This window comes from Armigeres subalbatus, chromosome 3 (genome assembly GCF_024139115.2).
Source record: "Armigeres subalbatus isolate Guangzhou_Male chromosome 3, GZ_Asu_2, whole genome shotgun sequence".
In the NCBI taxonomy this organism is placed as follows: Eukaryota; Metazoa; Arthropoda; class Insecta; order Diptera; family Culicidae; genus Armigeres; species Armigeres subalbatus.
Genome location: NC_085141.1, coordinates 285,926,110 through 285,953,708, shown reverse-complemented (window position 1 = coordinate 285,953,708; position 27,599 = coordinate 285,926,110). Strand labels below are relative to the sequence as shown.

General features: G+C 39.7%; 1 protein-coding gene across 6 annotated transcripts; it reads left to right on the top strand.

Annotated features, from left to right (window-relative positions):
- Positions 1–264: 264 nt before the first annotated feature.
- LOC134220159 (uncharacterized) lies at positions 265–27,279 on the top strand. 6 transcript variants are annotated; one of them, XM_062699149.1, is made up of 4 exons: positions 265–444; positions 14,457–14,732; positions 25,994–26,124; positions 26,467–27,279. In XM_062699149.1, the coding sequence occupies exons 2-4, from the start codon at positions 14,585–14,587 to the stop codon at positions 26,614–26,616; spliced, it is 429 nt and encodes a 142-aa protein (XP_062555133.1). In that variant the 5' UTR covers positions 265–444; positions 14,457–14,584; the 3' UTR covers positions 26,617–27,279. The 6 variants fall into 6 exon arrangements, with proteins under 6 accessions (XP_062555133.1, XP_062555134.1, XP_062555132.1 ...); XM_062699150.1 differs by having other exon boundaries at positions 14,438–14,732; XM_062699148.1 differs by having other exon boundaries at positions 265–522.
- The last annotated feature ends 320 nt before the right edge of the window (positions 27,280–27,599 follow it).

Below are 27,599 nucleotides of genomic sequence, written 5' to 3'. Positions count from 1 at the left end.
GCATATTTTCATGTTGTATCCATGCTAAAGAAACCTACGATCAAATTAAATATCGTTCGAACATAGTCCACATCATCGAAAACCAGTAGGTTGTCTACACAAAGGTCTGCGCAACTGCACACATAATCGTAACAAATTGTATCAAATTCACGCGGGATTACTGGCGATCGCGTCCAACTAGGCTTCAACGACAAGCGCGGCGGCACAGCAGCGTCAGTCGTTGGCCTGTACCAGCTGCACGATGCAGGAGTCCTGCCAGTCAATCGCCGAGTAGCCAACGAAACGCATTCAATTCGATCGAAATCGTGTTCGCCGACAGATAGTTGCTGGCAGTCGCAGTCTATAGTCGTCGCGTCAACATTCGTTCCAAGTTCGCCCGGATTCTGGAATCGACATATCAACCGCGTGCTCCGGTCGACCCTCAGCGCGGTGCGGTGGTGAAGCGTGAGTGTTTATGTGCGATCCAACTGATCGAATGACTCCCTCGAACCAATTAGCCAATTCCGCGATGTGTTTATGCGAGTAAGGAAACGGTCAATGGGTCACAAATCAAACTCAAAATTAAGCATTTAATGTATGCATACAAACGTAATTCTGCTAACGGTGCGGTCGGTAGCAACACAGTGGTACGCGCCTTTTCTACGCCCGTGGATATTTACGCGCATTAAACGAGGCGGCGTGATTTCCCAACCAGCCACGCTACTGTCTGAACAGTTCCAACAGCTAATAAGAGCGTAGGCAATGCAACACCGTTCAGCAGATCTCCGAGCCACGACCGACGCGACGCTGGCTACTGCTCTGTAGCTGTTTATACGACCGCGTGACCATAGTGGAGCTTTTGGCGCGCGTGGCGGTCGCGTAACTCTCATATAGGGGGAAAAAGTCCATCATAATGAAAACGAAAGTGAGGCTTGATTTGTCGTTGTCATCGCCACCGTTCAAGTACCATCGTATCATCGTTAAGCGAAACACGATATCAAGAATTGCCGGCGTCGTTGAACGGTGAACAGTTGCGCTTTTATGTTTTGTGCATCTCAGTTTAAAGGAAAAAAAAATATTTTCGAATATATGAAAACTGAACAGTTGTATAACAAGGAAGAATCGTCAACCAAAAGTCGCCCGAGGTCCAGCATAGGAAGACATTTAAGTACATACATTGAACGATGCTGAATACGGCGATGTGTATAGTTATTTAACAAATATTTGCATTATGAAACTCTGTCTGTCCACTTGTGCTCTTATATTGATTATTGATCTTAATGTTCGGAAATTTATGTCAGCATTATAATGGTAAACGTTAGCTGGTCGATTATCAGTTAAGGTTACGGCGGGCATTTCCGTCAGGGGTACAATTTCAGTCATGCGCTCGAAACCTAATATTATTGTGCTATTATAAAGTTACCACAGAGTACACGATCTTATAGTTCAATATGTAGTAAAATATTAAAGCTTACTGTGTACTAACTCATTATCAGTACCTCACGGTGTTTGGTCACCTCTCAAAAAAGTACGAAGATTTGTTGATGATTTAAACACAAAGCTGAGAAAACAATTTACCATTAAACAGCAACAGATATAACTGCACGCTGGAAATAAAATAAACTGATAAAAAAAAACATGCAAATTATGATTAGCTGCTCACAACTTGCGTCGTCGTTGCAAAAACATGTTTACCCCCACACATGGCGCTTCGGTTGACACTGTCGATCTCGACCGCAGAAACAGTGATGATGATGGTGATGACGACGACGACGACGATACTTACGGATGCTGCCACTGCACATAGGTGTGTCTCTTCTGCAAACCACTTCACTGCACCGACGACGGAGATGCAGCGTGGTCGGTACGAAATGGCACGTTGGCCTCCCCAAGGCTTCTCCGATCCACCCATCAATCCACGGTGGCAAGCAGCCATCACTCCGGAGGTCTGCGGCCTCTCGGGTGTCGAAGATGTTGAAAATGGTAATCAGCGATCAGTGTCGGCTGGTTGCTTGCGGCAGTAGGAAGTGCGTTTCTCAGATGTCCGGTAGATTTTACGAGTTGTTTGTTGATGTTGTGCTCAGATTCGGTAGCAACATGTGGCCCTTAGTGGCGTAAAATTCCACGTGGGGGTTTGAAATATGTTAAACCAGAAGTAACTTGTTTTGAAAACAGTGATAATGGGAGATAAAGTTGTGAAGGAAATGAATGGTTATGATCAATGAAGTGGTTGTTGATTGTGTTACGTGTTTTTACTTCATCAAATTTCCCGACTTATTTACATAATTGTTGTCGTAATGCTTTCTGTTTATATTGAGTGGTCAGAAACAAATGAGATTCAGAAGGATTACTGTTCCTGGAATTATTTTAGCTACAGATTTTGTTTTCCTACGCAATCGATTTTAGAGAGTCTATTTCCCAATACTCTTGTTTTCCCTGGGATTAGGGATAGAAAACCCCAAGATTACAGCGGGCGTTTACTAATTGGGTATTATTTAGTTGGAACACTTTTTACTTAAGGGCTCGCAAATTAGGGTAAAACCCAATTAAAAAGCAGCCAAACGTGAAAACGTTTATTGCTTATTATTTGTTACACCAACGGGCAGGCAGCAGGGACTATGTCCAAGGGCTTGACAATCCCTCCCCAGGCCATCTGCGAGTTGTGGGGCTTGCCTAGGATGTGGTGGGGTTTGACATCTACATCTAAACAGATAACACTGTATCAACAATTTGACGCCACAATACACTATTAGAGGTCGCATCTCTTCATCCTCGAATGCGCCCCACACTCGCCAAGTCGTTTTGCACCTGGTCTGCCCATCTCACTCGCTGCGCTCCACGCCGTCTTGTACCTGCCGGATCGGAAGCGAACACCATCTTTGCAGGGTTGCTGTCCGGCATTCTTGCAACATGTCCTGTCCATCGTACCCTTACGGCTTTAGCTCGTGGTTCATTCTTCGCCGCCACACACCGTCTTCTTGCACACCGCCAAAGATGGTCCTAAGCACCCGTCTCTCGAATACTCCGAGTGCTTGCAAGTCCTCCTCGAGCATTGTCCATGTTTTATGTCCGTAGAGGACTACCGGTCTTATTAACGTCTTGTACATGACACATTTGGTACGGTGACGAATATTTTTTGACCGCAGTTTTTTCTGGAGCCCGTAGTATGCCCGACTTCCACAGATGATGCGCCTTCGTATTTCACGACTAACATTGTTATCAGCCGTTAGCAAGGATCCAAGATAGACGAATTCCTCGACCACCTCGAAGGTATCCCCTTCTATCGTAACACTGCTTCCCAGGCGGGCCCTGTCGCGCTCGGTTTCGCCCACAAGCATGTACTTTGTCTTTGACACATACACCACCAGTCCAACTTTTGTTGCTTCACGTTTCAGGCGGGTGTACAGTTCTGCCACCTTTGCAAATGTTCGGCCGACAATGTCCATGTCATCCGCGAAGCAAATAAATTGACTGGATCTGTTGAAAATCGTACCCCGGCTGTTACACCCGGCTCTCCGCATGACACCTTCTAGCGCAATGTTGAACAACAGGCACGAAAGTCCATCACCTTATCTTAGTCCCCGGCGCGATTCGAACGAACTAGAGTGTTCGCCCGAAATCTTCACACAGTTTTGCACACCATTCACCTTTGCTTTGATCAGTCTGGTAAGCTTCCCAGGGAAGCTGTTCTCGTCCATAATTTTCCATAGCTCTACGCGGTCTATACTGTCGTATGCCACCTTGAAATCAACGAACAGATGATGCGTTGGGACCTGGTATTCACGGCATTTTTGAAGGATTTGCCGTACAGTAAAGATCTAGTCCGTTGTCGAGCGGCCGTCGACGAAGCCGGCTTGATAACTTCCCACGAAGTCATTCACTAATGGTGACAGACGACGGAAGATGATCTGGGATATCACTTTGTAGGCGGCATTAAGGATGGTGATCGCTCGAAAGTTCTCACACTCCAGCTTGTCGTCTTTCTTGTAGATGGGGCATATAACCCCTTCCTTCCACTCCTCCGGTAGCTGTTCGATTTCCCAGATTCTGACTATCAGTTTGGGCCAGCTTTTCCGGGCCCATCTTGATAAGCTCAGCTCCGATACCATCCTTACCAGCTGCTACAATAAGGTCTTTAACTGTTGAATGGCATCCTTAACTTCCCTCAAGGTGGGGGCTGGTTGGCTTCCATCGTCCGCTGAACTGACGTAGTCATCTCCTACGCTGCCTTGACTTTCACTGTCTGTACTCTCAGCGCCATTCAAATGTTCATCGTAGTGCTGCTTGCACCTTTCGATCACCACACGTTCGCCCGTCAAGATGCTCCCATCCTTATCCCGGCACATGTCGGCTCGCGGCACGAAGCCTTTTCGGGATGCTTTGAACTTCTGATAGAACTTACGTGTTTCTTGATAACGGCACAGCTGTTCCATCTCCTCGCACTCCGCACAGGCGGTGTTTCTTCTCCTGAAAAAGGCCCCAACGAGCTCACCCTCTTCCGACAACGCTGCCTCGAATGCTGCGCGTATACAGTGGCGACATCAGGCGGTCGTCGGTACCGAACTTTGTTGATGAAGGATAGTTTTATGTGCAGTTTTACCATCACCAGATAGTGGTCAGAGTCGATGTTAGCGCCATGATATGTCCTGACGTCGATAATGTCGGAGAAGTGCCGTCCATCAATCAGAACGTGGTCGATTTGTGATTCTGTCTGTAGTGGTGATCTCCAGGTGTACCGATACGGAAGGCTGTGTTGGAAGTAGGTGCTGCGAATGGTCATATTCATGGAGACGGCGAAATCAATTAGTCGTAGGCCGTTTTCTTTCGTCAGGCGACGAATAAAGGATCACGATTGGAAGCTTGGGACATGGAACTGGAAGTCGCTAGGCTTCGCAGGTTGCGACAGGATAATCTACGATGAATTACATCTCCGGAAGAGCAGCTAGGCGCAGCATCTCTTGAAGATGGCTGGAGAGATATTCGATACGCCATTGGAAGCACCGCAACCGCTGCACTAGGCACGGTGGCCCCGGATCAGAGAAACGACTGGTACGACGGCGAATGTGAGCAGTTAATTGAGGAGAAGAATGCAGCATGGGCGAGATTGCAGGAAGATCGAAACCGTGAAGAGACGGAGAAACTGTACCGCGCTAATAACGCACGAAAGTTCTATGAGAAGTTGAACCGTTCACGTAAGGGCTACGTGCCACAGCCCGATATGTGTAAGTACATAAACGGGAACCTTCTTACAAACGAGCGTGAGGTGATCCAAAGGTGGCGGCAGCACTATGTTTAAACACGGTGGTGGGGCACTGGCTTGAGCGCAGCACTGGGTGATTATCAAGGTTTGGGAGGATGAGGTTCTGCTGCAGGATTCTATGGAAGGTGTCGTGTGTCCCATCTACAAAAAGGGCGATAAGCTGGATTGTATCAACTACCGTGCAATCACATTGCTGAACGCCGTTTACAAGGTACTCTGCCAAATTTTATGCCGCTGACTAACACCAATTGGAAGTGAGTTCGTGGAGCAGTAACCAGACGGGATTTATGGATTAACGCTCTACCACAGACCAGGTTTTCGCCGTACGTCAGGTATTGCAGAAATTCCGCGAATACAACGTGCCCACAGCATCTATTTATCGACTTCAAAGCCGCATATGACACAATCAATCGGGACCAGCTATGGCAGCTAATGCACGAAAACGGATTTCCGGATAAACTGACACGGTTGATCAAGGCAACGATGGATCGGGTGATGTGCGTAGTTTGAGTTTCAGGGGCATTCTCGAGTCCCTTCTAAACGCGCAGAGGGTTACGGCAAGGTGATGGTCTTTCGTGTCTGCTATTCAACATCGCTTTGGAAGGGGTAATACGAAGAGCATCGATTGACACGAGTGGTACGATTTTCACGAAGTCCGTCCAGTTATTTGGTTTCGCCGACGACATTGATATCGTGGAACGTAATTTGGGAGGATGGAGGAAGCCTACATCAGACTGAAAAGCGAAGCTAAACGGATTGGACTAGTCATCAACACTTCGAAGACGAAGTACATGATAGGAAGAGGTCAATGTATGTAAGCCAATCACCACGAGTTCCTATCGGTGGTGAAGAAATCGAAGTGGTTGAATAATTCGTGTACTTGGACTCACTGGTGACCGCCGATAACGATACCAGCAGAGAAATTCGGAGACGCACAGTGACACGAAATCGTACGTACTTTGGCCTCCACAAGGCGCTTCGATCGAATAGAGCTCCCCGCCGTACCAAACTGACTATCTACAAAACGCTTATTAGACCGGTAGTCCTCTACGGACACGAGACCTGAACGATGCTCATGGAGGACCAACGCGCACTGGGAATTTTCGAAAGGAAAGTGCTGCGTACCATCTATGGTGGGGTGCAGATGGCGGACGGCACGTGGATGAGGCGAATGACCCATGAATTGGATCAGCTGTTGGGAGAATCATCCATCGTTCACAACGCGAGAATCGGAAGACTGCGATGGGCCGGGCATGTAGCCAGAATGTCGGATAGTAATCCGGTGAAAATGGTTCTCGACAATGATCCATGGCAGCGGGCAAGGTGGATCGATCAGGTGGAGGACGATTTGCGGACCCTCCACATACTTGCCGATAAAAACTCAAACTTCTAGTAAGGGGAGGTGGGGAGACTTGATTCCTTGAGAGACTTGACCCCTTGGGAGATTTGATTCTCCCCTGTTTAGCTGACAATCAAAGTAGTGTTGTTATAGCGTATTTTTATAATAGATCCTCTAAAATCTAGAGTTTAGATAAATGATCATTACGTGGCGAGCTGTTGTTTGATTGACAACCTTATTTACTGTGTTTTGTCCCTCCTAAAGATGTTTTTTAGTGGCCGCGCAAAATTTGAACAACTTCTCCCAATAATGACCAAATGTTTTAATTTTTTTTCACAAGCCAAAGCCATAAATATGCTAAATAATCTTCACTGATAAAGAGGCCAACATATGAGGAGACTTGATCTTTTATTAGTCATCCATACAAAAAAAAATCCAAGCGGTTTTTATTTTGTATATTTTACAGATGTAATGAAGGATTTGCTCCATAAAAATATTTATTGAGTAGGTATAGAAAGAAGATCAAGTATCCCCAATTTTGAAGATTGCATGCGCTGTCGAATTCCTTAGCAAAAATCGTTCATGAATACGCACAGCAAATCAGAATATCTGCGTATTTTGGAGAAAAAATATTTAAAAGTTCAGAGAGCATGGTCCTGCATTATAAGCAGGAGGTCGAGCGTTCAATCCCAGGCTTATTGTACAATCTCCATAATTTTTAATTCGTTTTCTACCAAAACGATCCGTACTGTTGTTTGTTTTGCACTAAAAATTCCAAAAACTTCCGTGGCACCTATGACTAATAGTAGAGTTCTCTGGATCTTTCTTAAGTAAGTGTTCAGCTAATCCAGTGATCGTAATTTACGCCGAGAAATCATTTTTTGGGAAAATAAAACAGGTCTTATAAGTAATAACCATGTTTCGCTCACTTCCAGTGACGTTAAAAAATTGATTTGCTCGCAAGACTACTCATAGTTTTAAGTAGTTCTGCTTTTGACTGATATTGAGTAAAATTTCCCTGGGATTAAAGGAGAAGGCAATACAATTTTACTTATTCACTGATTAGATAAAAGTTAGCGTGTACGATTTTTGTTTCTCTTCTGAGTTCGTTTTTAAAAAAAGAATAATGAGTGAAAGATGTTTCCCGTCACAAATAACGAAGAAAAATATTCTCCTTCGACCCAAAAACGCTTGATTTTGTCTCATCGAACTTGCAACAGAAACTGAAAGTCACTATTTGGTCACTTTTTCTGTAACTGAAAGTCACTATTTGGTCCCTTTTTTCGTCATCTTTGGTCACTAAAGTCACTATTTTGAGCGGCATTGGTCGCTACCATCTCTGTAATATGGCCGAAAATGACGTTTAGCAGTTTTTTGGCGGCATGGACCATTTGGTCCAACGGCCCGGAAATGTCGTTTGGCCGAAAAGGTTACCGTTTTGACTCAAATCCTAAACATGGCTCATATTCTGAACACTTGCTTGTAAATGGCCATTTCAACGTTATTCGCTTAATTCTTTCCATGTAATCATGGTTTCAACCATTGAAAATTTCAATTTTGGGATGCTAAACGCCAGTGTTTGGAATTTGAGTTATGATCGGAATTTGAGTCAGAACGGTATATGGCCAAACATTTCAAGTTTGCGAACGGGTCATACGACCGCAAATGCATATCACATTTTATTCTCTTTTCTCACTTCTTCTTGTTACATTGTGAGAGTAAGAAATAAAAATTGAGGAGTCAGATAATAAGTAAGATGTGCGTCACACTTCACTTTTCTACTTTCGCAATTAGGTCCTAAAATGAAGAATCAATTTTCGATTTTATTTCATGGAACGATGAAATTAATCATCTTGAATGCGTCAGTTTTTCTTTCGACTCAAAAGTCGAAAGGAACATTGTTTAATTTCGAATTCAAAAATAGATGAAAAATGCTCCCTCGACATTGCCGGTCTTGTTTGACGTATAGAATATATTATTCAAACGCACTAGCAAAACACCGCAGGGCACTTAACTCAACCTTTGACAGTTTAATACAAGGGCCTGACGTTTTCTGATATGTTGCTTTTTCAGCAACATACGTTGCCCAGTCTCAAACATAAAAATACCATTTATACTGACTTAGACTCTTATGCACTGTAGTTAGCTACCATAAGCTATGAAGGGCTTTAGGACCTATTTCACACTTCTTACTTTTTACAGTCAGAGGCGATGTGCTTCAGTAAAGGTGTGGGCCTTTCCTCTATATCTGCATTAGTCGAAAAAATAACCAAAACATTGCCACCCACAGTGCCAGTGGGCGGGCGGAGTAAAACGTCACGTCTGTTATAAAAAATGTTCTGAGTAGGGGAAGGAGGGGCAATATGCCCTAGCTAAGCAAAAACTGCTTTAATGTCTTAGCTGTAATGATTTTCATGGGTATTTTTACCTCATGCAACAGTTAAACAATATAGCTAACTGATGCCATCTAAAAATTGTAGAAAATCTCAATCATATTCATAATATTCACATTTAAAAAAAGTGGTGATATTTCGCTGCCGGAAAACTCATGAAGCAAAACGCCTTCTAGCTGGCAGCTATTAGGGAACAACGCACCACGCGTCGGCGAATCAGCATTCTAGTATGGACAGTGCGTGGAGACGCGTAGTACATTGTAGGTTAGTTGTCCTAGGGCATTTTGCCTCGCAGAAATGTTAGATGTTTCGTCGAAATGTAAAAAAATTTCGGTTTTTCTAGCCTTCCTATCTGATATTTTAATCTGATATGTTGAAAAATTTCGGTTTTTCCAGCCTTCCTATCTGATATTTTAACACTTTTTTCGTCTAACCTAGGGTAACCGGCGGTAATGTTGGCCCTGGATGAAACATTGGCTCATCACGCAAATTAATCAATATTTCAGCGATAATACGTCGATTTGTAGGGAGATATTAACCACTGCTTCTATAGAAAAGTGTATCAAACATATATCTGCTTCATAACTCTAGATTTATACACTTCTTAAACTATTACAAGCAATTATCTTGCGTGAAAAATCACTTTGACTCGGTTTTTTAGCAGCCATGTTTCGTTGACTTATGCAGGCTGGCTGTACTAGAGTTTCTCTTTTGCCCAATAAAAGAGTTTTCTGAATGAACATACCTGCTTTCGCACATCAGATGAATGGATAACAACCACGCTATGTCAGCTATCATTTTTATTTCACAATTTCCATTAGTATAGCGACATAATTAACCAAAACTTGTTTGGACAATACTGGGGGCATCCGTAGCCAAATGGTGGCATGTGCTTTCGATTTGTAGCACTACGTTAGTATAGGTGAAACTCAAAAATCAAAACATTCTCACCAATAACCCGTACTGGAGAAAATAACCGAAAGCTGCAGATAGAATATCCTATGCTTGCGATTAGGTTGCTAAGAATTTTTGTTAAAATAGGTTAATCCACTCAGCGGTTAAGTTTCATTCGCAAATTACATAACGCTAAACTCAACCCACACCAAGCCTCTAGTAATGCTTCATGTATGGTAGGATTCTGAAATTTATATAGTCCTTAACGCTCAGACATGTACCCTCCCACAACCTGAAACATCATGTAGTTTGTAAATGGGCCCTCATGATGCTTTTCTCGAATCACGATATAATCGCTTTCATTCGCAGAACATACCAAAAATAATTGCCTACCTTACGGCTTTCAAACACGATTCAAGCAAAAGCGATTCAAGCATCAACCTTTCGTGGTTCGATACACCATTTTCTTCATAATTTCGCAAATAAATGATTCAATTAGTGTAAGAATATTTAGTTTTATCGTCTTTCGCACGAAACCTACAAACATTTTCTCATTTAATAATGGAAAGATACAATGGATCGTATGTTTCATTAGATAAACTTTCAACGTCATTTCATGTGAATAATTTCAAGTCAAATTACTTGACAAATACCATCATCATAATTTAGATTTATTATTTCTTGCAAAAAGTATTTTGATCTGTAAAATGATACCGAAAAAGTATTCTTTCAACTCGGGAAGTTGAAACACGTGAGAGTTTTGAGAGGATTCACAACAGCTGATCGATATAGAGAGGAGTGGAATCAAACGCACGTATCAATCATAAAACTTCAATGCAGGCAGAGTTAAAAACAAGCATCCAATAATTTTATTTATGAATAATTGTGTAATAATATCAGGTAGTTGGCACAGTTATAACTGTTTATGCACAGTACAAAGCAAGGAATTGCCTAGAATAAGTTTTACAATTGGCTTTCTTTAGTAGTGCGTTATGCATCATCCCCACCTAAAGCGTTGTTTACGTTTTGGAAAAAATGTTTTTAGGAGAGTATCGCGAGAGCGAGAGCAACACAACTGCCATGGTTTCAACTAGCAGTAAATCTTAAAATTATGCGGCAGCCAATAATTAACGTATGCTATTTGTTTGAAGGCACAGCATGAGGGCTAGAACATGTAGCCTTTCTGCAAGTGCAGTTTTTAATGCAGTTTTCATTTTTTTAAACTTCTACACTTGCAAATATGGTAAATATTTGGGAAATAAATGATTCATATAATAGTATTTTCGTTAGCATGTCCTTGGTAAGCGTGCTATTGGGGGAATCTGAAACGCACTCTACAGTCAGTGTGGTAGTATTTTACATGCAACCAATTAGAATTCACGCTCAATAAGATGATTTGATTTTCTCTATTTGTTTGCATGCTGCCTTTATTTAACGCAAGCAAAATGACTTGTACTATAAACAGCAACCCATCTTTATCTCTCGTATGTTCGAAATCAACACTCACTCGTCCCAAGTGGGCTGAAAAATTATCCACCTGTTAGGGACAAGGATGCCGACATTTTGTCCATTTCTCTCGAGAATTTCGCTGGTTTAAATGAGATATTGCGGACATTCATCGTCGTTTTTTGCTATTTGGCGTCAAAACCAAATGTAACCAAGCTGGCTGGTGGAATAATTCTGGTTAGAAATGCAATATATGAAGATTTATAACGATAAATGTGCTCAACCGTAGCATAATGGGCCAAGGTTTGAGCCGTTACCCCTACATAATTTTAGGTCTAGTTTTGTTACGGCCATGCCAAATACGGTAAATATGAGGGAATAGCCAAAAGGCGTTTTGCATCGGGAGGGCGTTTGGGGCATCTTCCCCTATACGAGACGTGACGTCACATTCGGTCGCCATCGGCCATCTTCAGCAACCCAGCTGAGAGTTTCTCTCTCAAAAGAGCAAATGTTCGTTGAACAAATACTACTTAAGGGTTTGGCCCACACCTTTAGTAAAGCACATCGAGTTAGAGGTGAAAACACGTAGGTGAAGACCTCTGCTATCTGTTGATGGTGTTGGTTTGCGTGGGAGTGCTATCAGATTCGTAAAATCGACGTTTGAATCTTTGTTTACAAAAGCAGATAAGTCGTTTTGAAAATTTGGTATTGAAAAGTAAGAAGAGAGAGATGATGAGTGAAATACATTTGCGGCCTGTTAAGGGAAATGACATTTTCAGCCAAACTGAATTTTCGGCCAAATAACCTGTTCGGTCGAACGACTTTTCCGTATGACTTCGGTTGAAAGACTTTTTCGACCAAACGTATTATTCAGCCAATTAGTTTTTTGCCTAATCACTGGTTCGACCAAACGTTCAAGACTGGAATTCGACCTAATTACTTTCGGCCAAACGATTCTTTATGGTTTTGGATAAACTTATAATGACGTTTTAATCGAAACTTCTGATGAAATTCTCTAATATTTCCATCCTTGAAACAAAATTAAGGAATTCAGTACAGACAATAGTATTTTTTTTGTTGGAAGAAACTCTAACAAGTATCAAAGACAAAATTTAAAATTAATTTATATTGGGAACGTAATTCTTTCCTAGTTTCTAGTGTGCATACTTGTGTCTTCAGTCGATTGTTTACATTTTTTCGCTAGGAAGGACGGAAAAAAGAATTTATCGTTGTTCTTGAAATACCCGGAATCCAATTTTTGATTGATTCATTCGAGTAAAGTACGGCTAGTACAAATACTCTTACAACCCAAGGATTTCGATAAAAAATGTCATTGAAAGCAAGAGCATGGTCTGCTTCGAAGCCATCCGTTTAAACGAAAATGTTTTAAAGTGCTCTCATATATTTTAGGAGCTAATCTTGAATCATCTTGAAATTACAGTTTAGAATGCAAAAAAAAAACTACAAATTCATCACTTTCAAAAACAAGAATGCCAATTTACATATCTTAAGTAACGTCCCATGCAGATGAATGCCTAAACTCAATATTTATTTAAGCAATCTCATACTTAGGAATTTTTCAGCCTCGCCAAGAGCAAAGCTCTAGGAAGCAAACCGTACACACTTCATTAACAACGACATGCCATTCTCACGCGCCATCTCCTTACATCCATCCCGCCTGCGTGCACCTGCTTGATGTCGTGCCGCCTGTCGAAGGTGACAAAGCTAGCGGCTCAATAGGGAGGTAACTTGTGCTAAAGTTATCGCATCATTCCGCGCCAAGATTCATCTTTCGCAAAATGTCAAACGCGACAGTGACTTTCGTTTTACGACTTAGCAAGACATTCCGATCGGTACCGGGATGGGATGCTCGAACCGACGTCGTCACCGGAATTATAATATTTTTCGTATTGATTTAAATAACAAATAAAGCTGAAATTATCTCCATCAATGTCATCTCGATACGAGGGGGCGATTTAAAGTGGGGTGTTTGGGCTACCTGGATGGGTAAAATGAATTAGCAACGTTTAGAAGTAAAGTAATCGCACACACCAAACAAACGAATGCAAGCATGGTCCAATTATACACATAACATTCTTCACCATTCAATGAAAATAAAACAAAAATGTTTTTGAACAACTTAGCACCAATCTCTATATGTGTGGATGCAGAACTAGTTATTGTTATAGTTATAGGTAAAACTGAAAGGCCTGGAGCAATTTATTGTAGATCAGAAACTGCAACACATTCTCCTTCAGTTTTACTTCAAAATGCGTGTAAACGTGATTATGTCGTTTCTCTAACAAACGGTTGGAATTTTGTTATGAAGTAAGGGAAGAAATGGATCAAAAAACAATTCGTTATCTAAATTTATTTCCAATTCGTTGCAACAAGTGCTGTCCAATCAAACTCCGACAGCCTTTTATAATCGAGAAATCGAGTTTTAGCGACCCAAATTAAGCCACCATTCATCTGTGATGATTGCGGAGACAACGACAACGCATTTTGCGGGTGTGATTCGGTTACATGTTATTATACAACTATAATACGCCCGGGGGCCATGGGCGATTTGTGTCGATCGTTTACCGATCGGGGGACAGGTTTTCATCCGGGAGTGCGCGAAGCCTAAAATCTAATTTGAATGTTCGACATCCGCCAGTTATTATTGGCGAAGCGCGCAACGGGCAAGTTCAAAATCGAACGATAAGAGTTGTTAAATGGCAGCTAAATGCAAATCGTCGAGTGCCGCCGCGTTGCTGCGACGGGATGCTGTGAAGAGTGGTGTTTGACCCAAACCGGCTGCCACCAGCACTATAGTAGTCAGGGTATGGTCGTCGTCGTCGTCATCGTCGCGCTGTAGCAAGGAAGACTTGAGCGGACAAACGAAAACAAACCTGCTTGATGACTGATGACGACGCGGTCAAACACAAACCGCGGCGAAATCTGCAGAGACGCACAGGTTCGCGATCATTCCGAAATGGCCAAACAGTTGGTGTTGTGATCGTAAGCGCAGTGGATGTGATAATCATCATCTTGAGGAGAAAAGTGATGTTTTGACATGAGTATCAGACTAATATCACGTCGCTCCTGGGGTATGTGATTGCTAGACTAACCGGTTCTGAGCAGATGGTTTTATTTTTGGCAGAGTATCGTGCGGCTTATGTAATGCAGTGAGGTGTGATAAAATAACAAAATCCTAAGATACGTGTGAAAGGATGTTCAAGAAGACAGTGGATTGTGATCGCAAGTGCAAGAAAGTACACGCCAGAGAAAATGCGTGAGAATTTTATTATCCTTGTGGGTGCGGCTTGTGCTCTGATCTGCCTTCAAGCTGTTCGTTCGGATTTGAATGAAGTGGACGATGTGGATTACGACGAGGAAGGATTTTGGATCGGTCACGGCCTGGGAAGCAGAAAGGATGGTAAGAAAACGTTTTTAATTATTTACATTCAAATTCAAAAATAAATGTAATTTGCAGTTTGTTTAAACGTAATAATTAGCTGACATTAACTGGTCAAGTATTGTGAATTGTGATTTCTTGGTAACATAGTAGGGGGAAAGACAGCTTTGGCAGGTTTTGTTCTTTTATTGTCAGGGGGGTTTTTGTTGACCAAATTTTATGGAATTTGGCCACAATATTCTTTGATATGCAAAGTATGTTTAGGCCAAATTTGAGCATAATCTGTCATAAAAAAACCCTGACAATAATAGAACAAAACCTGCCAAAGCCGTCTTTCCTCCTAGTTAATAGTAGTTTGTGCAACAAGTTGCAGAAAGATGATTTTTTTCAGCAGGAGTTGTACGTTTATCCAACGAGGCTTACGATAAATACTACGAGTGCTAAAAAAATCGAAATTTGCAATGAGTTGCACACGCTATTTTTTGCTATGACGAAAACTGGACTTGAATTTGATAAATTTGTACCAAAATTGTACAGTCTAATTGACTCCACATGATCATTCTTGCCAATAAATCATGTTGCTGTAGAAAACAATCAGATCTCATGTTACCGTGCCACATTGCATAGTTCGATAAGCCGTGAAGCGATAGATTTACTTGCCTTTGGAAATTGTTGATGTCATGTCCATCAAACTATTTCATATATTAGGCTACGCAGAGAATACACTATTTGAATACTTACCCAAGCTCATTCAGCAGAATGTCGTCATGTAACTACTGTTCTGATGTTGGTTTTTATTATAGCACCCAAATGAGTGTTATAATGAATATTATGCAACCCATTTGAGTTGCTTAATGTTCATTAAATAGGCTGACCAGATCATTTCGGTGAAAACACGGGACAAACGCGCTTGCAAAACGGGACATGTGAAAAATAATTTTGATAAAATTCAAGCGCTATATGGAAATTATAAAATTTATGATGATGATGATGATGATACTACCATCTATTGTAGCAAGGCACCTGCCGATAGCACTGGTCATATCTGACAAACAATTTGATCCTGTTTATATTATTGAATGTATTTAATCAAACTCCTATATGAAGGGCCAAAAATGGGTGGGGTGGTTCCATAAGTAGAGACACTTATGCAAAATCCACGGGAATCTCCTTCCAGAAGAAAGTTCGTACAATCAATAATACAATATTACGCCCTCGTTCCCCAGATTGACCCAATAGATGGGGAGAAGAGCCCGCCCTTTATCCACGAGATGTTAACAAAAGGAAGTTGGGGATTCCACTCTTCCTATCCAAATCGCTTCAATCGATTATAAAATTTATGAGCTTAATTTTAACTAACCTTCTAAGTTAGTTGTGGAAAATACTATATAAACTACAAATATTGCACTCTTCAATGAGACGCGGACAAAAACACAAAGGAATAGAAAATTACGCATCTTTCAATATAAAAAAATGGGGAATTTTGAAATTTTATTTTAATCTAATCTTAGACAATCACACGTGTGATAATTAGGTTTTTTTTATTGATCGTTATCAAAAACTTTTCCGATTCTGAACATTTGAAAAACACAAACAATAGTCAAAGTACCAATGTAATCATTGCAAAGTCCCTTTTGATCGAAATTGATTTATTGACGCTAAAAGTAGCCTCACACCTCGGGAATCTTGTCAATTGATTTTTTCCCATGTGCTACCAAAAAAGCAGGACTCATGCAATTTCGTCGCGGAAAGGTAAAACATCCAGACCAATTTATAGCCTGGTTTATAACTCGGACTCTCGGAGATTTCTGCCGGATTGTATGTTAAATCGAGCCGAATTTTAAATTTTTTATAACGCAATCCTATAAGTTTCGTTCACCACCATCTCATGGGAGCAAAATTTGAAGACAAGTTCCTGATGTGTAAACTAGCCTTGAAGTAACGTGGGACCTTAAATGTAGCCTTTTTCTAATTCCGGAATAAGCAGAAAAAATCATTGATTGTATGAAAAATCTCCCTGAGAACTACCTGTTGTCATTAACTATTAAAAACCTTAAGAAAAGTCGATCAATATAATATACAAAACGGCATAGGTAGCATTATTTTAAGAGCAACACTAATAACATAACATCTCACATTTTTTTAATGGGTTTCGTCCACTTTCTTCGTTGAGAGATGTGTCAGCCGAGGATTGTAAACCTTTCTAATAAAGATGCAAAACACCCTATGTATTATCAATGGAGAATCATTGAAAAAACGGGACAAACTGAGGATTTTTCAGATTACGACGGGACAGCACAAAAAGGTCTAAAAACGGGACTGTCCCGTTAAATACGGTACGTATGGTCAGCCTATCATTAAAGCACCCATTTCGTTGGTATGGAAAAGTAGGCTGTTTTATCACTCAAAGACGAACTGTAAACCAGATATTATGATCAGGAATTGCAAAAAAAAGATTTTTTTAAACGCGATTTTTACAAAAGGTTTTTTTTTCTAACAATTGGTCATGAAAAAACATGCGAATTTGATTATTTTCAGAAAGAATGATTCTACCAAATATTATGTAAAAGGGTTAGTCAGTGGTGCTCATAATTTTGGGCGTTTTTTCCCTTAAATTGCTTGTAACACAATAAAAATGAGCTTTCACCTTACAAGTTAGTGCTTGGACGAAAGCTTTTAAATGTATCTATCAGCTGAGTATATTAAAAAGAATATTGGTGTTGAAACTACTCCGTACGACTTGATCAAAGTAAAATTACAAAGCGACCCATAAACCACAACATTGTTTTGCTTGTATGTAGTATGTAGTATGTAGTGAATTTAACACCAACATCCGTTTTATTACCCTCAGCAGATATATTTAAAAGCTTTCGATCAAGTGCTAATTTGTATGGTCAAAGCTCATTTTAGAGCTGAGCACCACTGAATTAGATCATATTTTCTGTTCCATAAAGAACTGTGGAATATATTCAATTTCACTGCTTGTATCACACAAGGCTTTGTTTTCACGAGACTTTCCATTTCGGTCGGGGAGCAATATGCCCTAGCTGAGCAAAAATGTCAAGGATGTAAAGATAATAGGATAAAAGGTACCCGGGTACCTTTTTCGTTTTCAAGTGAATTTTTTTTAGGGTTCTAAACATCGCAGGAAATTGAAACTCCGTGACATCTTCAAATTCGGTAAAAATCAGGTTTGGGTGGTATGAAAATGAAAATCCAGTTAGGGGGGCATGGGGATGGGCTTCTGAATATTTTTACCCCGTAACGTACCGACAGGGTACCCGGGTATCCACGTTTTCGGTGTGACCATAACTTCGTCAGTTTTCAACCGATTTGGACGATTCCGTTTGTTATGGATTATGAAATTCATCCTCTATCCGATGCATGTCACATAGGACCGATCCTTATTACCTGGTTATCAGAGTTCCGGATTTACTAGACCATGTCTCAAAAATGGAGAAGTTGATCTTTTAGAATCCAAATGATGATTTCTTGTATCCTGAGTTACCAGTTTGGTAGAAAAATCGAGGATTATGACTTCCCAACGTATTAGGACCATCTGATCATATGGACTCAGATCGGACATCCCGGAATAGGTTTCTGTGGGCCCTATAGTGGCTGCAAATTCATTCTAAAGAAACCCTGGCAATATGGGTATCAAAATTCTTGGAATTGCTTCGGAAACATGTTTTCAATGTAGTTGAGACCATAGGATGGATATCAATCGGAACGGTCATTCTGGAATAGGTTCCCTTGGGCCCTGTAGTAGCCACAAATTCATTTAGAAGAAACCCTGGCAATATGGGTATCAACATTCTTGGAATTGTTCCGAAAATATATTATCCATAAAGTTGAAACCATAGGATGGATATCAACCGGAAAAGTCATCCTGGAACAAGTTTCCGAAGGGCCTTTAGTGACCACAAACTCATTTAGAAGACACCCTGGCATTTTTGGACACCCTTGGAATATTTTCGGAAACATCATTTGCCATAAGACGAGTTTGTACAATCCCATTTAATTCCACCACTTAATTGTACCTAGACAGATACGTATTTCGACCTCAACAGTAAGGTCGTCTTCAGTGTCTCGTACTTGACTCGACTTTTCGGAAACATGTTTTTCCAAGAAGATGGGACTGATGCTGCGTCATTAGGCCGAATAGTTATTAGGTCGAATGACAAGTGAGATCTGAGCAGTGAGAAGTGGAAAGTAAAAAGTGGAAAGTAAAAAGTGGAAAGAGAAAAGTGAAATGAAAGGAAATTGAGTCGTTCTTTTTATTTTTGTAGATTATTCAGCAAACAACAATGATCTTCATGAAATAAATTACAGCGCCTGTGGTTTATTATAGGGGCTGTCCACAAACCACGTAGACTGAAATTTCACATTTTCAAACACCCCTTCCCCTCTAGTAGACTTTCGTAGACTTTGCCGAAACCCCTCCTCCACCCCCTTGAAGTCTACGTAGACTTTTCCAAATTTTACAAAATATCATATGTGATTGGACAATCAAAATCGAAATTAAATTTAATCTTCTGTCCACAGCTCCTGAAACCAAATCTCCAAGTCAATTAATTTCGTTTCTGTTGAATTCGATTCCTCCTAGAAGTGTGCACCACCGCTGTCGACACTTTTGCATCGGCGCGCCACTGCCTAAAATCTGTCACGCATCTGACCTATAATTCTCCACGCCGGTTCAAATTTGTAGACAACCGAAGAATTTTCAGAATTTCGAAAAATTTCGAGTTGAAATTCCGAGAATGTCATGTCTGCATTCCAATAAGTTTTTCGTGGACATTTTCGTAGAAGATCCCGATTAAGGTGGCTCAAATTAGTATGGGAAAAACTTTTACAATTTTTTTAGATGGGCTGCCCTCTTATTCGGCTCTATTTGATGTCTTGATGCTCTGGACAAAATTTCAGCCAAATTGGTCAACGTTTGGGTGGTGCCAAACTCGTGGGAAGTGTATATGCAAAAATGTATGCAGAAACATCCAAAAACAGTGAATTGCAGTTGGACGGCACAACTTACGTTGAAGAACTATGATACTCATTCAGATCTTGATGAATTTAATACAGAATATTATGCAGAAAACCGCGAGAAGATTAGAGTTTGCCCGGCTAAGTTGTTGGATTCCAGCTTTTTACGCATGCCATAAATTAACAAGGGGTGAATTGGATTTGACATATGCTGTGTACAAAAGTTTTCTTGTAAAAACTTAGTAGCCATGTATTATTGTCTTCCAACAAGTCTGTCATATTTGTTTACTTAATGGTGGATATGATTTCAAATACGAGTGGAATGCAGGAAATTGATTTTAAGTTAGAAACTAATGTATTTACTACTAATCATTATTTATTTTTAGGATATTGCTGGAACATCAGCAATCAAGAAACAGCATACTCGATTATTTAGTTTTGAATAAAACCATAGAGCAAACTCGCATACCAGAAATCCACCTGTCGGAACGATTTTAGTCCATTTGTTTCTTAAACTTAAAACAGGTCTTCCAACTAAAAAAACGATAAAGTTTTCTCCTAAGATTAAAATGACTTCAACCTAAATGATCCAATTTAAATATGTTGAAAAATCATTCCATCCAGCATAACATGAAAAGCACTCTTCCAAATGAGTAAATTATAGAAATCGGCAGATTTCTGAATATTTTCCATCGTTGAATGTCTGTGGTTGAATAATTTCACTTTTATTATGCACACCCTATGTGACCATCTGGTTTTCTCGAAGATCCAGAACATTTGTAATAATTGTTTCACTAATTTGGTCCGAAATTACTTTTGAATACCAAAAAACTAGAACTGTTCGTAAATTTGATCAATCCATGTGCTTCCTACATTTTATTACATTAGGCAATGTGGTAATCCCCGGTTTGGTATTTTTTTGTAAAATGTTCGTATTCGAGCCGCTCATTATTTTATTCTTTAACAAACTGTTCAAACTGTTTTTTTACAAAATTGATCAATAATCACATGGCTGTTTAATTATTTTAAAAATTCATCAATTCTAAAATTCTGAATCTCTCGGAAGGCCGTTCTAGAACTAAAACGTCATATATAGCATCGAATCTACTTCCATATAATTAATATATTAAATGAAAAAATGAAAAATTCATTATTTGAATATTATGAAAAAGAAAGTATACATAAAATCGTTATTTTTCTTATTAATTCAAATATAAATGGAACGAATATTTAGATACATGTGAGAGACGTGTACAACAAAATATGAGATAAGTAGGAAATCAAATATACTATTTTTTTTATTAGTCACAAAAAATATTTTCATCAAGTAAGGTGGAGAGTTTATTCAGGCATATAGTCTAATCGGGTGAATGGTCTTTTCGGGCGTTTGGTCTTTTCGGCCGTTAGGTCTACCCGGGCGAATGGAATTCGGGCGGTTGTCATTCGGGCGAATGGAAATCGGATGAGTATCATTCGGGCGTTTGTGATAGAACCGACCTTACAAGGCAGATTCAGTGATGTATACAGACCTAGTTTTGCCCGTGTCTGTAAGCTGCTAGATTTTTGCTGGCTACGCAAACTGTAGAAAGTCCTATTTGCGGCTACAACGCGTCTTTTCACCTCGCGGAAAACGTTATCATCACATGTAAGAAAAGTTTCAAGACATAGGTATGAATTCGACGACAGCCTCAAATCACATCCAGTCCATTTCCACCTCGAGACCAACACCGTTTAGAGTCTGTCTCATTTGGAGAATTAAAGTGAAATTAAACTTAAAAGTGACATTTCAATAATTATCGAATAACCCTGCTCGCAGAGCAAGATTATTTTTGACAGATATCGAATCATTTTCTATCGATGTCTTATTGGAATTGCTGGGTAGCACCAGCATTCTTATGACCGGGTGATTTCTCGCTTAACTTTTCAAAAGGACCTAAGTAACATTTTTTCATGAATTAGTTTGAGTACTGCAATCAAAAGCTTTCATGTTGTACTGTTGATTGCGCTATTCAAATTAAATCATGAAAAAATGTTACTTAGGTCCTTTTGAAAAGTTAAGCGAGATTTTTCAATTTTTGATATGTAACTTCTAAGTTTAATTCTCCAAATGAGACAGACCCTTAGCCTCTCCGTTCTCTGCCAGCCACCTGATTCTTAGCTTTGTCAGAGTTTATGATCAGCCCTATTCTTTCAGTCTTCCGTTTAAAACGCACAATAGCCTCTTCCACTGCTCTGCGACCTACACCAATGATGTCGATGTCATCCGCAAAACCAAGGAACATGTAAGACTTGTTGATGACGGAGATCCGTTCCTTTGCACATCATATATTTATGTTGTACCTTCCAAAGCTATGTTGAAAAGCAGATTAGAGAGCGCGTCGCTCTGCTTTAACACATCTATCGAATCGGATGTCTCACCAGATATTCTGACGCTCGATTCGGATCCTTGTAGCTGTGTGACCGGTTTCTGCACTGCTAGCCGCCTGTATGAATGGAGCCGCGTTTCTCGGGAGCTATCAATTGAAGCGTCCGAGTCTCAGGGTTGCCAAATGAAAATCTGTACACCCAACCAGCGGATGGTAGATTTTAATACAGTTCTGCATAAGAACCTTACAGAAACTGTATAATAATTGGGCATATACAATTTTTGGAAGATTTTAATACAATCGTTGTATTGAAATTATACAGATTTGTATTATTTTAATACAATTTCTGTATAAAAATCTTACAGATTTGTATATGCCACGTTTTTATACAATAATTGTAAGATCTGTTTTTTGGGTGTATTTTTTAATAAAAAAATCTTTTCATCTGTATTTATAACTCAAAAAATCTGTATCGATATCTGTATCGGATAGGTAAATAAACCTTTGAAAAAAAAAAATCATAACCATCACGAAAACGTAACTGAAACAGGCACGTAAACCAATTTTAAAATTACTTTGAGGGGTTTTGATAAATGACGCAACGTTAAATTTACGCTTAACATGATCCCCTCCTTACCCCTACATCGTTATATACTTTGTGAATAGCTCCAATGGCAAATAGATTTTTACTTAGAAACTTTCAAATTTTTAAAAATGGGCTTAAACTGATTCTGAAACAAAATAACTCCTGATGAGTAGTACATTACCTTTTTGTGTATTGAAGTTTGGGAACTTGCGAAACCGTTATGGGCCCATCTTGCAAAAGCATAATACCGTGGATTCCCAAAAAATTAAACGATAACTCATTTATATTAACGGGATTAATTTTAATTTAAACTTCAGGTTACTCTATAAGCATCAGAAACATTGGTTTTTAGTTGCTCTCTTTGCTTTTTTGTTTTGCCACGTGATAAATGACGTTTGAACCATTTTTAATTTGAAATATGTACAAACCAACGGGGTTCAAATTAAAAACGGTCAAATTTCCTACAGGTATTATGGTTTCAGTTGAAAATTTAATTTTGAGCTCACGGAAACCGATTTTATTCGCGTTTAACTCAATGCGCATCATTGCGCAATTAGTGCACATTGTTCGCAACCAGATGCGCTATACAGCGCACCAGATGCGCAGTAATGAAGCTTGCGACTAATAGGAGAAAAAATGATTTTCGTGAGTTCAAAAATTCGGTTTTGAGCTGCACATATCTAGACCAACATTTGAAAAGGGCGTAACAACCAAAAATAAATCTTTCCAGTTTTTCGTCTATGTATATAGCTATGTATGGAGACAAGGAATCATAAATAATAAATTTTGGCTGTTACGCCCTTTTCAAATGTTGGTCTAGATATAATATATGATGCATCTCTTTCCTTTTATATATGGCGCAAACCTATTGCTATCTGTCATAATATGTGCGAAACAAGGCCGTTATTTCCCCTTATCAGTTCCGCCACAATAAAATTCCATAAGAAACTGTCAGTGCATGAACAAATAGAGTAAGTCTAGGAACTTTTTTCAAATACGCGTAACTGTATATGGACTTGAAATTAAAAAAGGCAAATACTCTCTTTATTGAGCTTATTTTGTTCAACGGAGGATACTACCAGATAGATCGGAATCTATTTTTTCTGTTGGGTACATTATTTGGACCAAATAGTTTAAATGAAGCGCACAACTGTCGTCTCAAAAATCAATTATAGCCATTTGAAAAACAGATGCTAGAGGTAGTCTCGAAAAAGAAGTTTGTGAAACAGTAAAAAAAACATTTTGGGTATTATACACTGGCACTGGTAAATATAAATTTAAAATATCTGTAAATACAGATTGTGATTGAAAAAATCTGTATATCTGTATTACAGATTCTGTGTTCAAAAATTAGTAAAAAATCTGTATAAATACAGATTAATCTGTATTTTTGGAAACCCTGCCGAGTCTGATGATGGTCCGATGTGAAAGAGGGCGAGTCATGGCCTGCTGAATGTAAATCAACCGACATGGATGCTCTATTATACGGAATGTTATTGCACATGTAGTCATCTGTCATTCCATAGAGGACTACCTGCTTCCAAACATACACTTCCGTTGAATCAGCCTTATGCAATATATTTCACCCTCACAGTAGCGTCACACTAATAAGTCTAATAAGCTTTTCCGGAAAGCCATGTTTAGCATTATATGTCACAGCTCGTTTCGTTCCACTGAGTCGTACGCAGGTTTAAAATTCACAGACAGATGATGAGTTCGCTAATTGTATTCCCGGAAATCATCAAGGATGTGTCGTAAAGAAAACATCTGAACCCCCTTCTCAAAACCGCCTTGATATTCGTCGACAAAGGTCCCTGCAAACAGGCACCGTCTGTTAAAGAATTGAATAGAGTACCGTGTAAGAGTATCGTAGATATCTGTAGGCACAATCGAGTGTCTGTGCCCTTTCTTAAAGAGTTAATCATATTGAAGCATATTTTGGAAGAATACTAATTATTACTACAGCGCCATTAGCGTTCTAGTTAAGTTCTAGTACTTATGTTTGCACTGGCAATATCATTGACCAAATCGAAGACGACCAAAACCTCCTTCACTAAAGTGCTCGGTAAATAACTGGACTGCTGTGTCTTTCACTGACACCCTTTGATTCAATCTTGCTTCAGTAGGACGTTTTGAAATATTGTAGTGAAAGGAAATGTCACCCGTTGTAGCAAATTTGTATTCCCTTTGTCGTTCAGGGATAACGGCACTGTACGTTTCCGACTAAATAAAAGGCCAAACCAAATTTCCACACATCCGAATAACACAGCTATATAAGGACAATCCTCACGGAATTCAAATTTAAAAGTACTCACGTTTCCAAAGGCACACCCCTCAATACGGAAACAACACACAACTGTGATTTTTTATTATTTCAGTTTTGCTTCGTCGCAGCATGCGTAAATTAATAAAAATGACATTTGTGCGTTGCTTCCGTCTTGAGAAGTGTGCCCTTGAAAACGCGAGTACTTCTAAATTCGGATTCCGTGAAAATTGTCCATAAAGCACTTTTTAAGGAACATATGATATTAACCCGATAGAACAAGTTTTTATGTGTTTCGTCGTAAAATCACCAATCGTAATAATGAGCATGAGCATGAGCATGATTGACCGCCCACGGTTGCTACTCCGTTATTGCCAGGTCAGCTGTAATTACACAGAGAACCGACAGATGAAGTTTGGGACTAACATCATCTTCAATGTGTAAGAACTGGTGACCCAAAAATAAGCAATACCAGCGCCGGCCGTGTCCGAATGCAGGTCAATTGAGGAATGGGTAGGAGAATGTTGACATGATTCTCGCTTGATAGAAGCCGACGAGTCATCTGCACTTCCACGAGAAATCACTGGGATGTTGGATATATGGGGTAGGGAGTGTGGCAGGGTTCGTTTTGGTAAACGGTATGCCGTGTATAGCGTGTAGTTTGATCGATAAAAACAAAACTAGTAATTTTAATTTAAGGCCGCACAAAGCAGAACAAAATTTCGGTGACCGGCCGATCGTTCTGCTTCCTGAAGAAAGCATGTCTGGACGCGATCAAAAGATTAACTTTCTAATTAATTTACTCACCCGCACTACGCAGAACAAAATTTCGGTGACCGGCCGATCTTTCTGCTTACCGCACAAAGCAGAACACAATTTTGATGACCGGCTGATTATTACCGGCCGCGCAATGCAGAACACAATAATTCGGCCGACCGCGCGATCGTTCTGCTGTCCGAAACATGAGATATCACGCACTGAACTGATTAATTTTATTGTAAAATCACCAATCGTAACAATATCCTCAAATATCAAATTCCCATTTTTTTGTAATAACATGTATTGTTTTCCATTCTTTTGCATGCAGGTGACGAAATTCTGAAAATCATGTACAAAACGGTTGGTCCATTCAGCGAGCCTCAGAATGTCACAGTCGTGGAGAAGTTCAATGCAGGCGAGGGAGAGAGCATCACCTTTACACAATTCAATTCATCAAGGGTTAGTACAAACAGTTTCAGTAGGAAATAGGACCACTAATCACATTAATGAGACTATGTGAAGACATAATATTTTAAGCATTCATTAATATCAACAATCCAAAGATTACCACCATAACGAAAAGGCCCTATGTTATCATTCAAAACGAGATTTCAATAGGAGGCTCGGAAAGCCGTTTATATATCTAACTCGACTTGACTAATTGGGCTCAAAAGTTATGGCCAAAATACATTTTTTAATGCGCTATAAAGGGACTATCAGGATTAATCAGGATTAATCAGGGTTTTTGAGATGAAATTCTGTTGTCAAGAGCAAGTTCCAATAAAATTTTTATCATTTTAGGTACTCACTTACTTCCGAGAAATGGTTCTGGACTTCAACCCAAAGAACATCTACATCAAGTTGAATCTGTACAACATCACGAATCTGAGGCTACAGCGAACAGTATACGGCTATCGATCGAATGCCGTGAAAAGGAGGAATGCGCTTTAGATCATATTTTATCGGTAGTGTAATGAACTAGAAGTCTAAGAAGAAAATTGTAAATTTTGTTTAAGTTATTGTTATTTTCATAATATTAGGAACTCATTCCATAGATCGAACCGTTTTTGAAAAACGAATCACCACACTGGACCTGTTATACCAAAAACTGCTATACGTTTTGAATGTTTTTGTTTTATTTAGAATAGACGAAGCACGTACGTTACAAAAGTACTGCAAGACCAACAGTATTTCATAATATTTACTCAAACCATAAATGACGGTACTGTACTGTACAAAAGGCCCCTCGGCTTACATAGCAGTTAAATATACCTCACCACGAGTATCCCCACTAAAATGAAATATGCAATCAGAGACGATAATTGATAACCGCTTATAGATATTATGTCGTATATATACTTGTACAGACCATTAATAACAGCCGTGACAAATCCCATTGAAAGTAAGAGTTACGAAAATTATCGTGCACAGGTAAAGCCGATTATGTCAGTCATTTGCCTAATGACCCAACACAATAAGCTAAGTGAATATCCGAACACATAACTGAATATCATTGATCGACAATTATTCAAGTGGATGACAATTGACGAGCGAGTACGTTCGACGGAAAGGTGCTAAGTCCCAATGCAAATATACGAATGTACCCACCAATAATCGCCTCTAACGTTTTATTGCAAGCATCCTTCTCCCTCTCCCGTGGCTTGGGTGGTGCGTGATAACCGAGCCGGATGTCACAGTATCGTGGAAGGTGGTAAATAAATGGTTACAAGACTTGTATCAGGTTACTTGTTATTACTATAGGTATGCTTTTCGAGTTCAAGACTAAGCTGCGATGCGGCAATATTTCAGTGGAGAAGTTAATGCCAATAAAAATCATTACAATACATTTCACTATAAATTAATAATTGAGTTTGAAGTTTAATGTAGCAACCTAATAAAAACAGTTCTAGATATTATTTTTCCAAATCCAAATC

Coding starts and splice junctions, on each gene's coding strand:
- LOC134220159 (XM_062699149.1), top strand. CDS start 14,585: ATGCGTGAGAATTTTATTATCCTTGTGGGTGCGGCTTGTGCTCTGATC. Junction 14,733..25,993: donor CCTGGGAAGCAGAAAGGATG/GTAAGAAAACGT, acceptor TTTTGCATGCAG/GTGACGAAATTCTGAAAATC. Junction 26,125..26,466: donor CACAATTCAATTCATCAAGG/GTTAGTACAAAC, acceptor TTATCATTTTAG/GTACTCACTTACTTCCGAGA.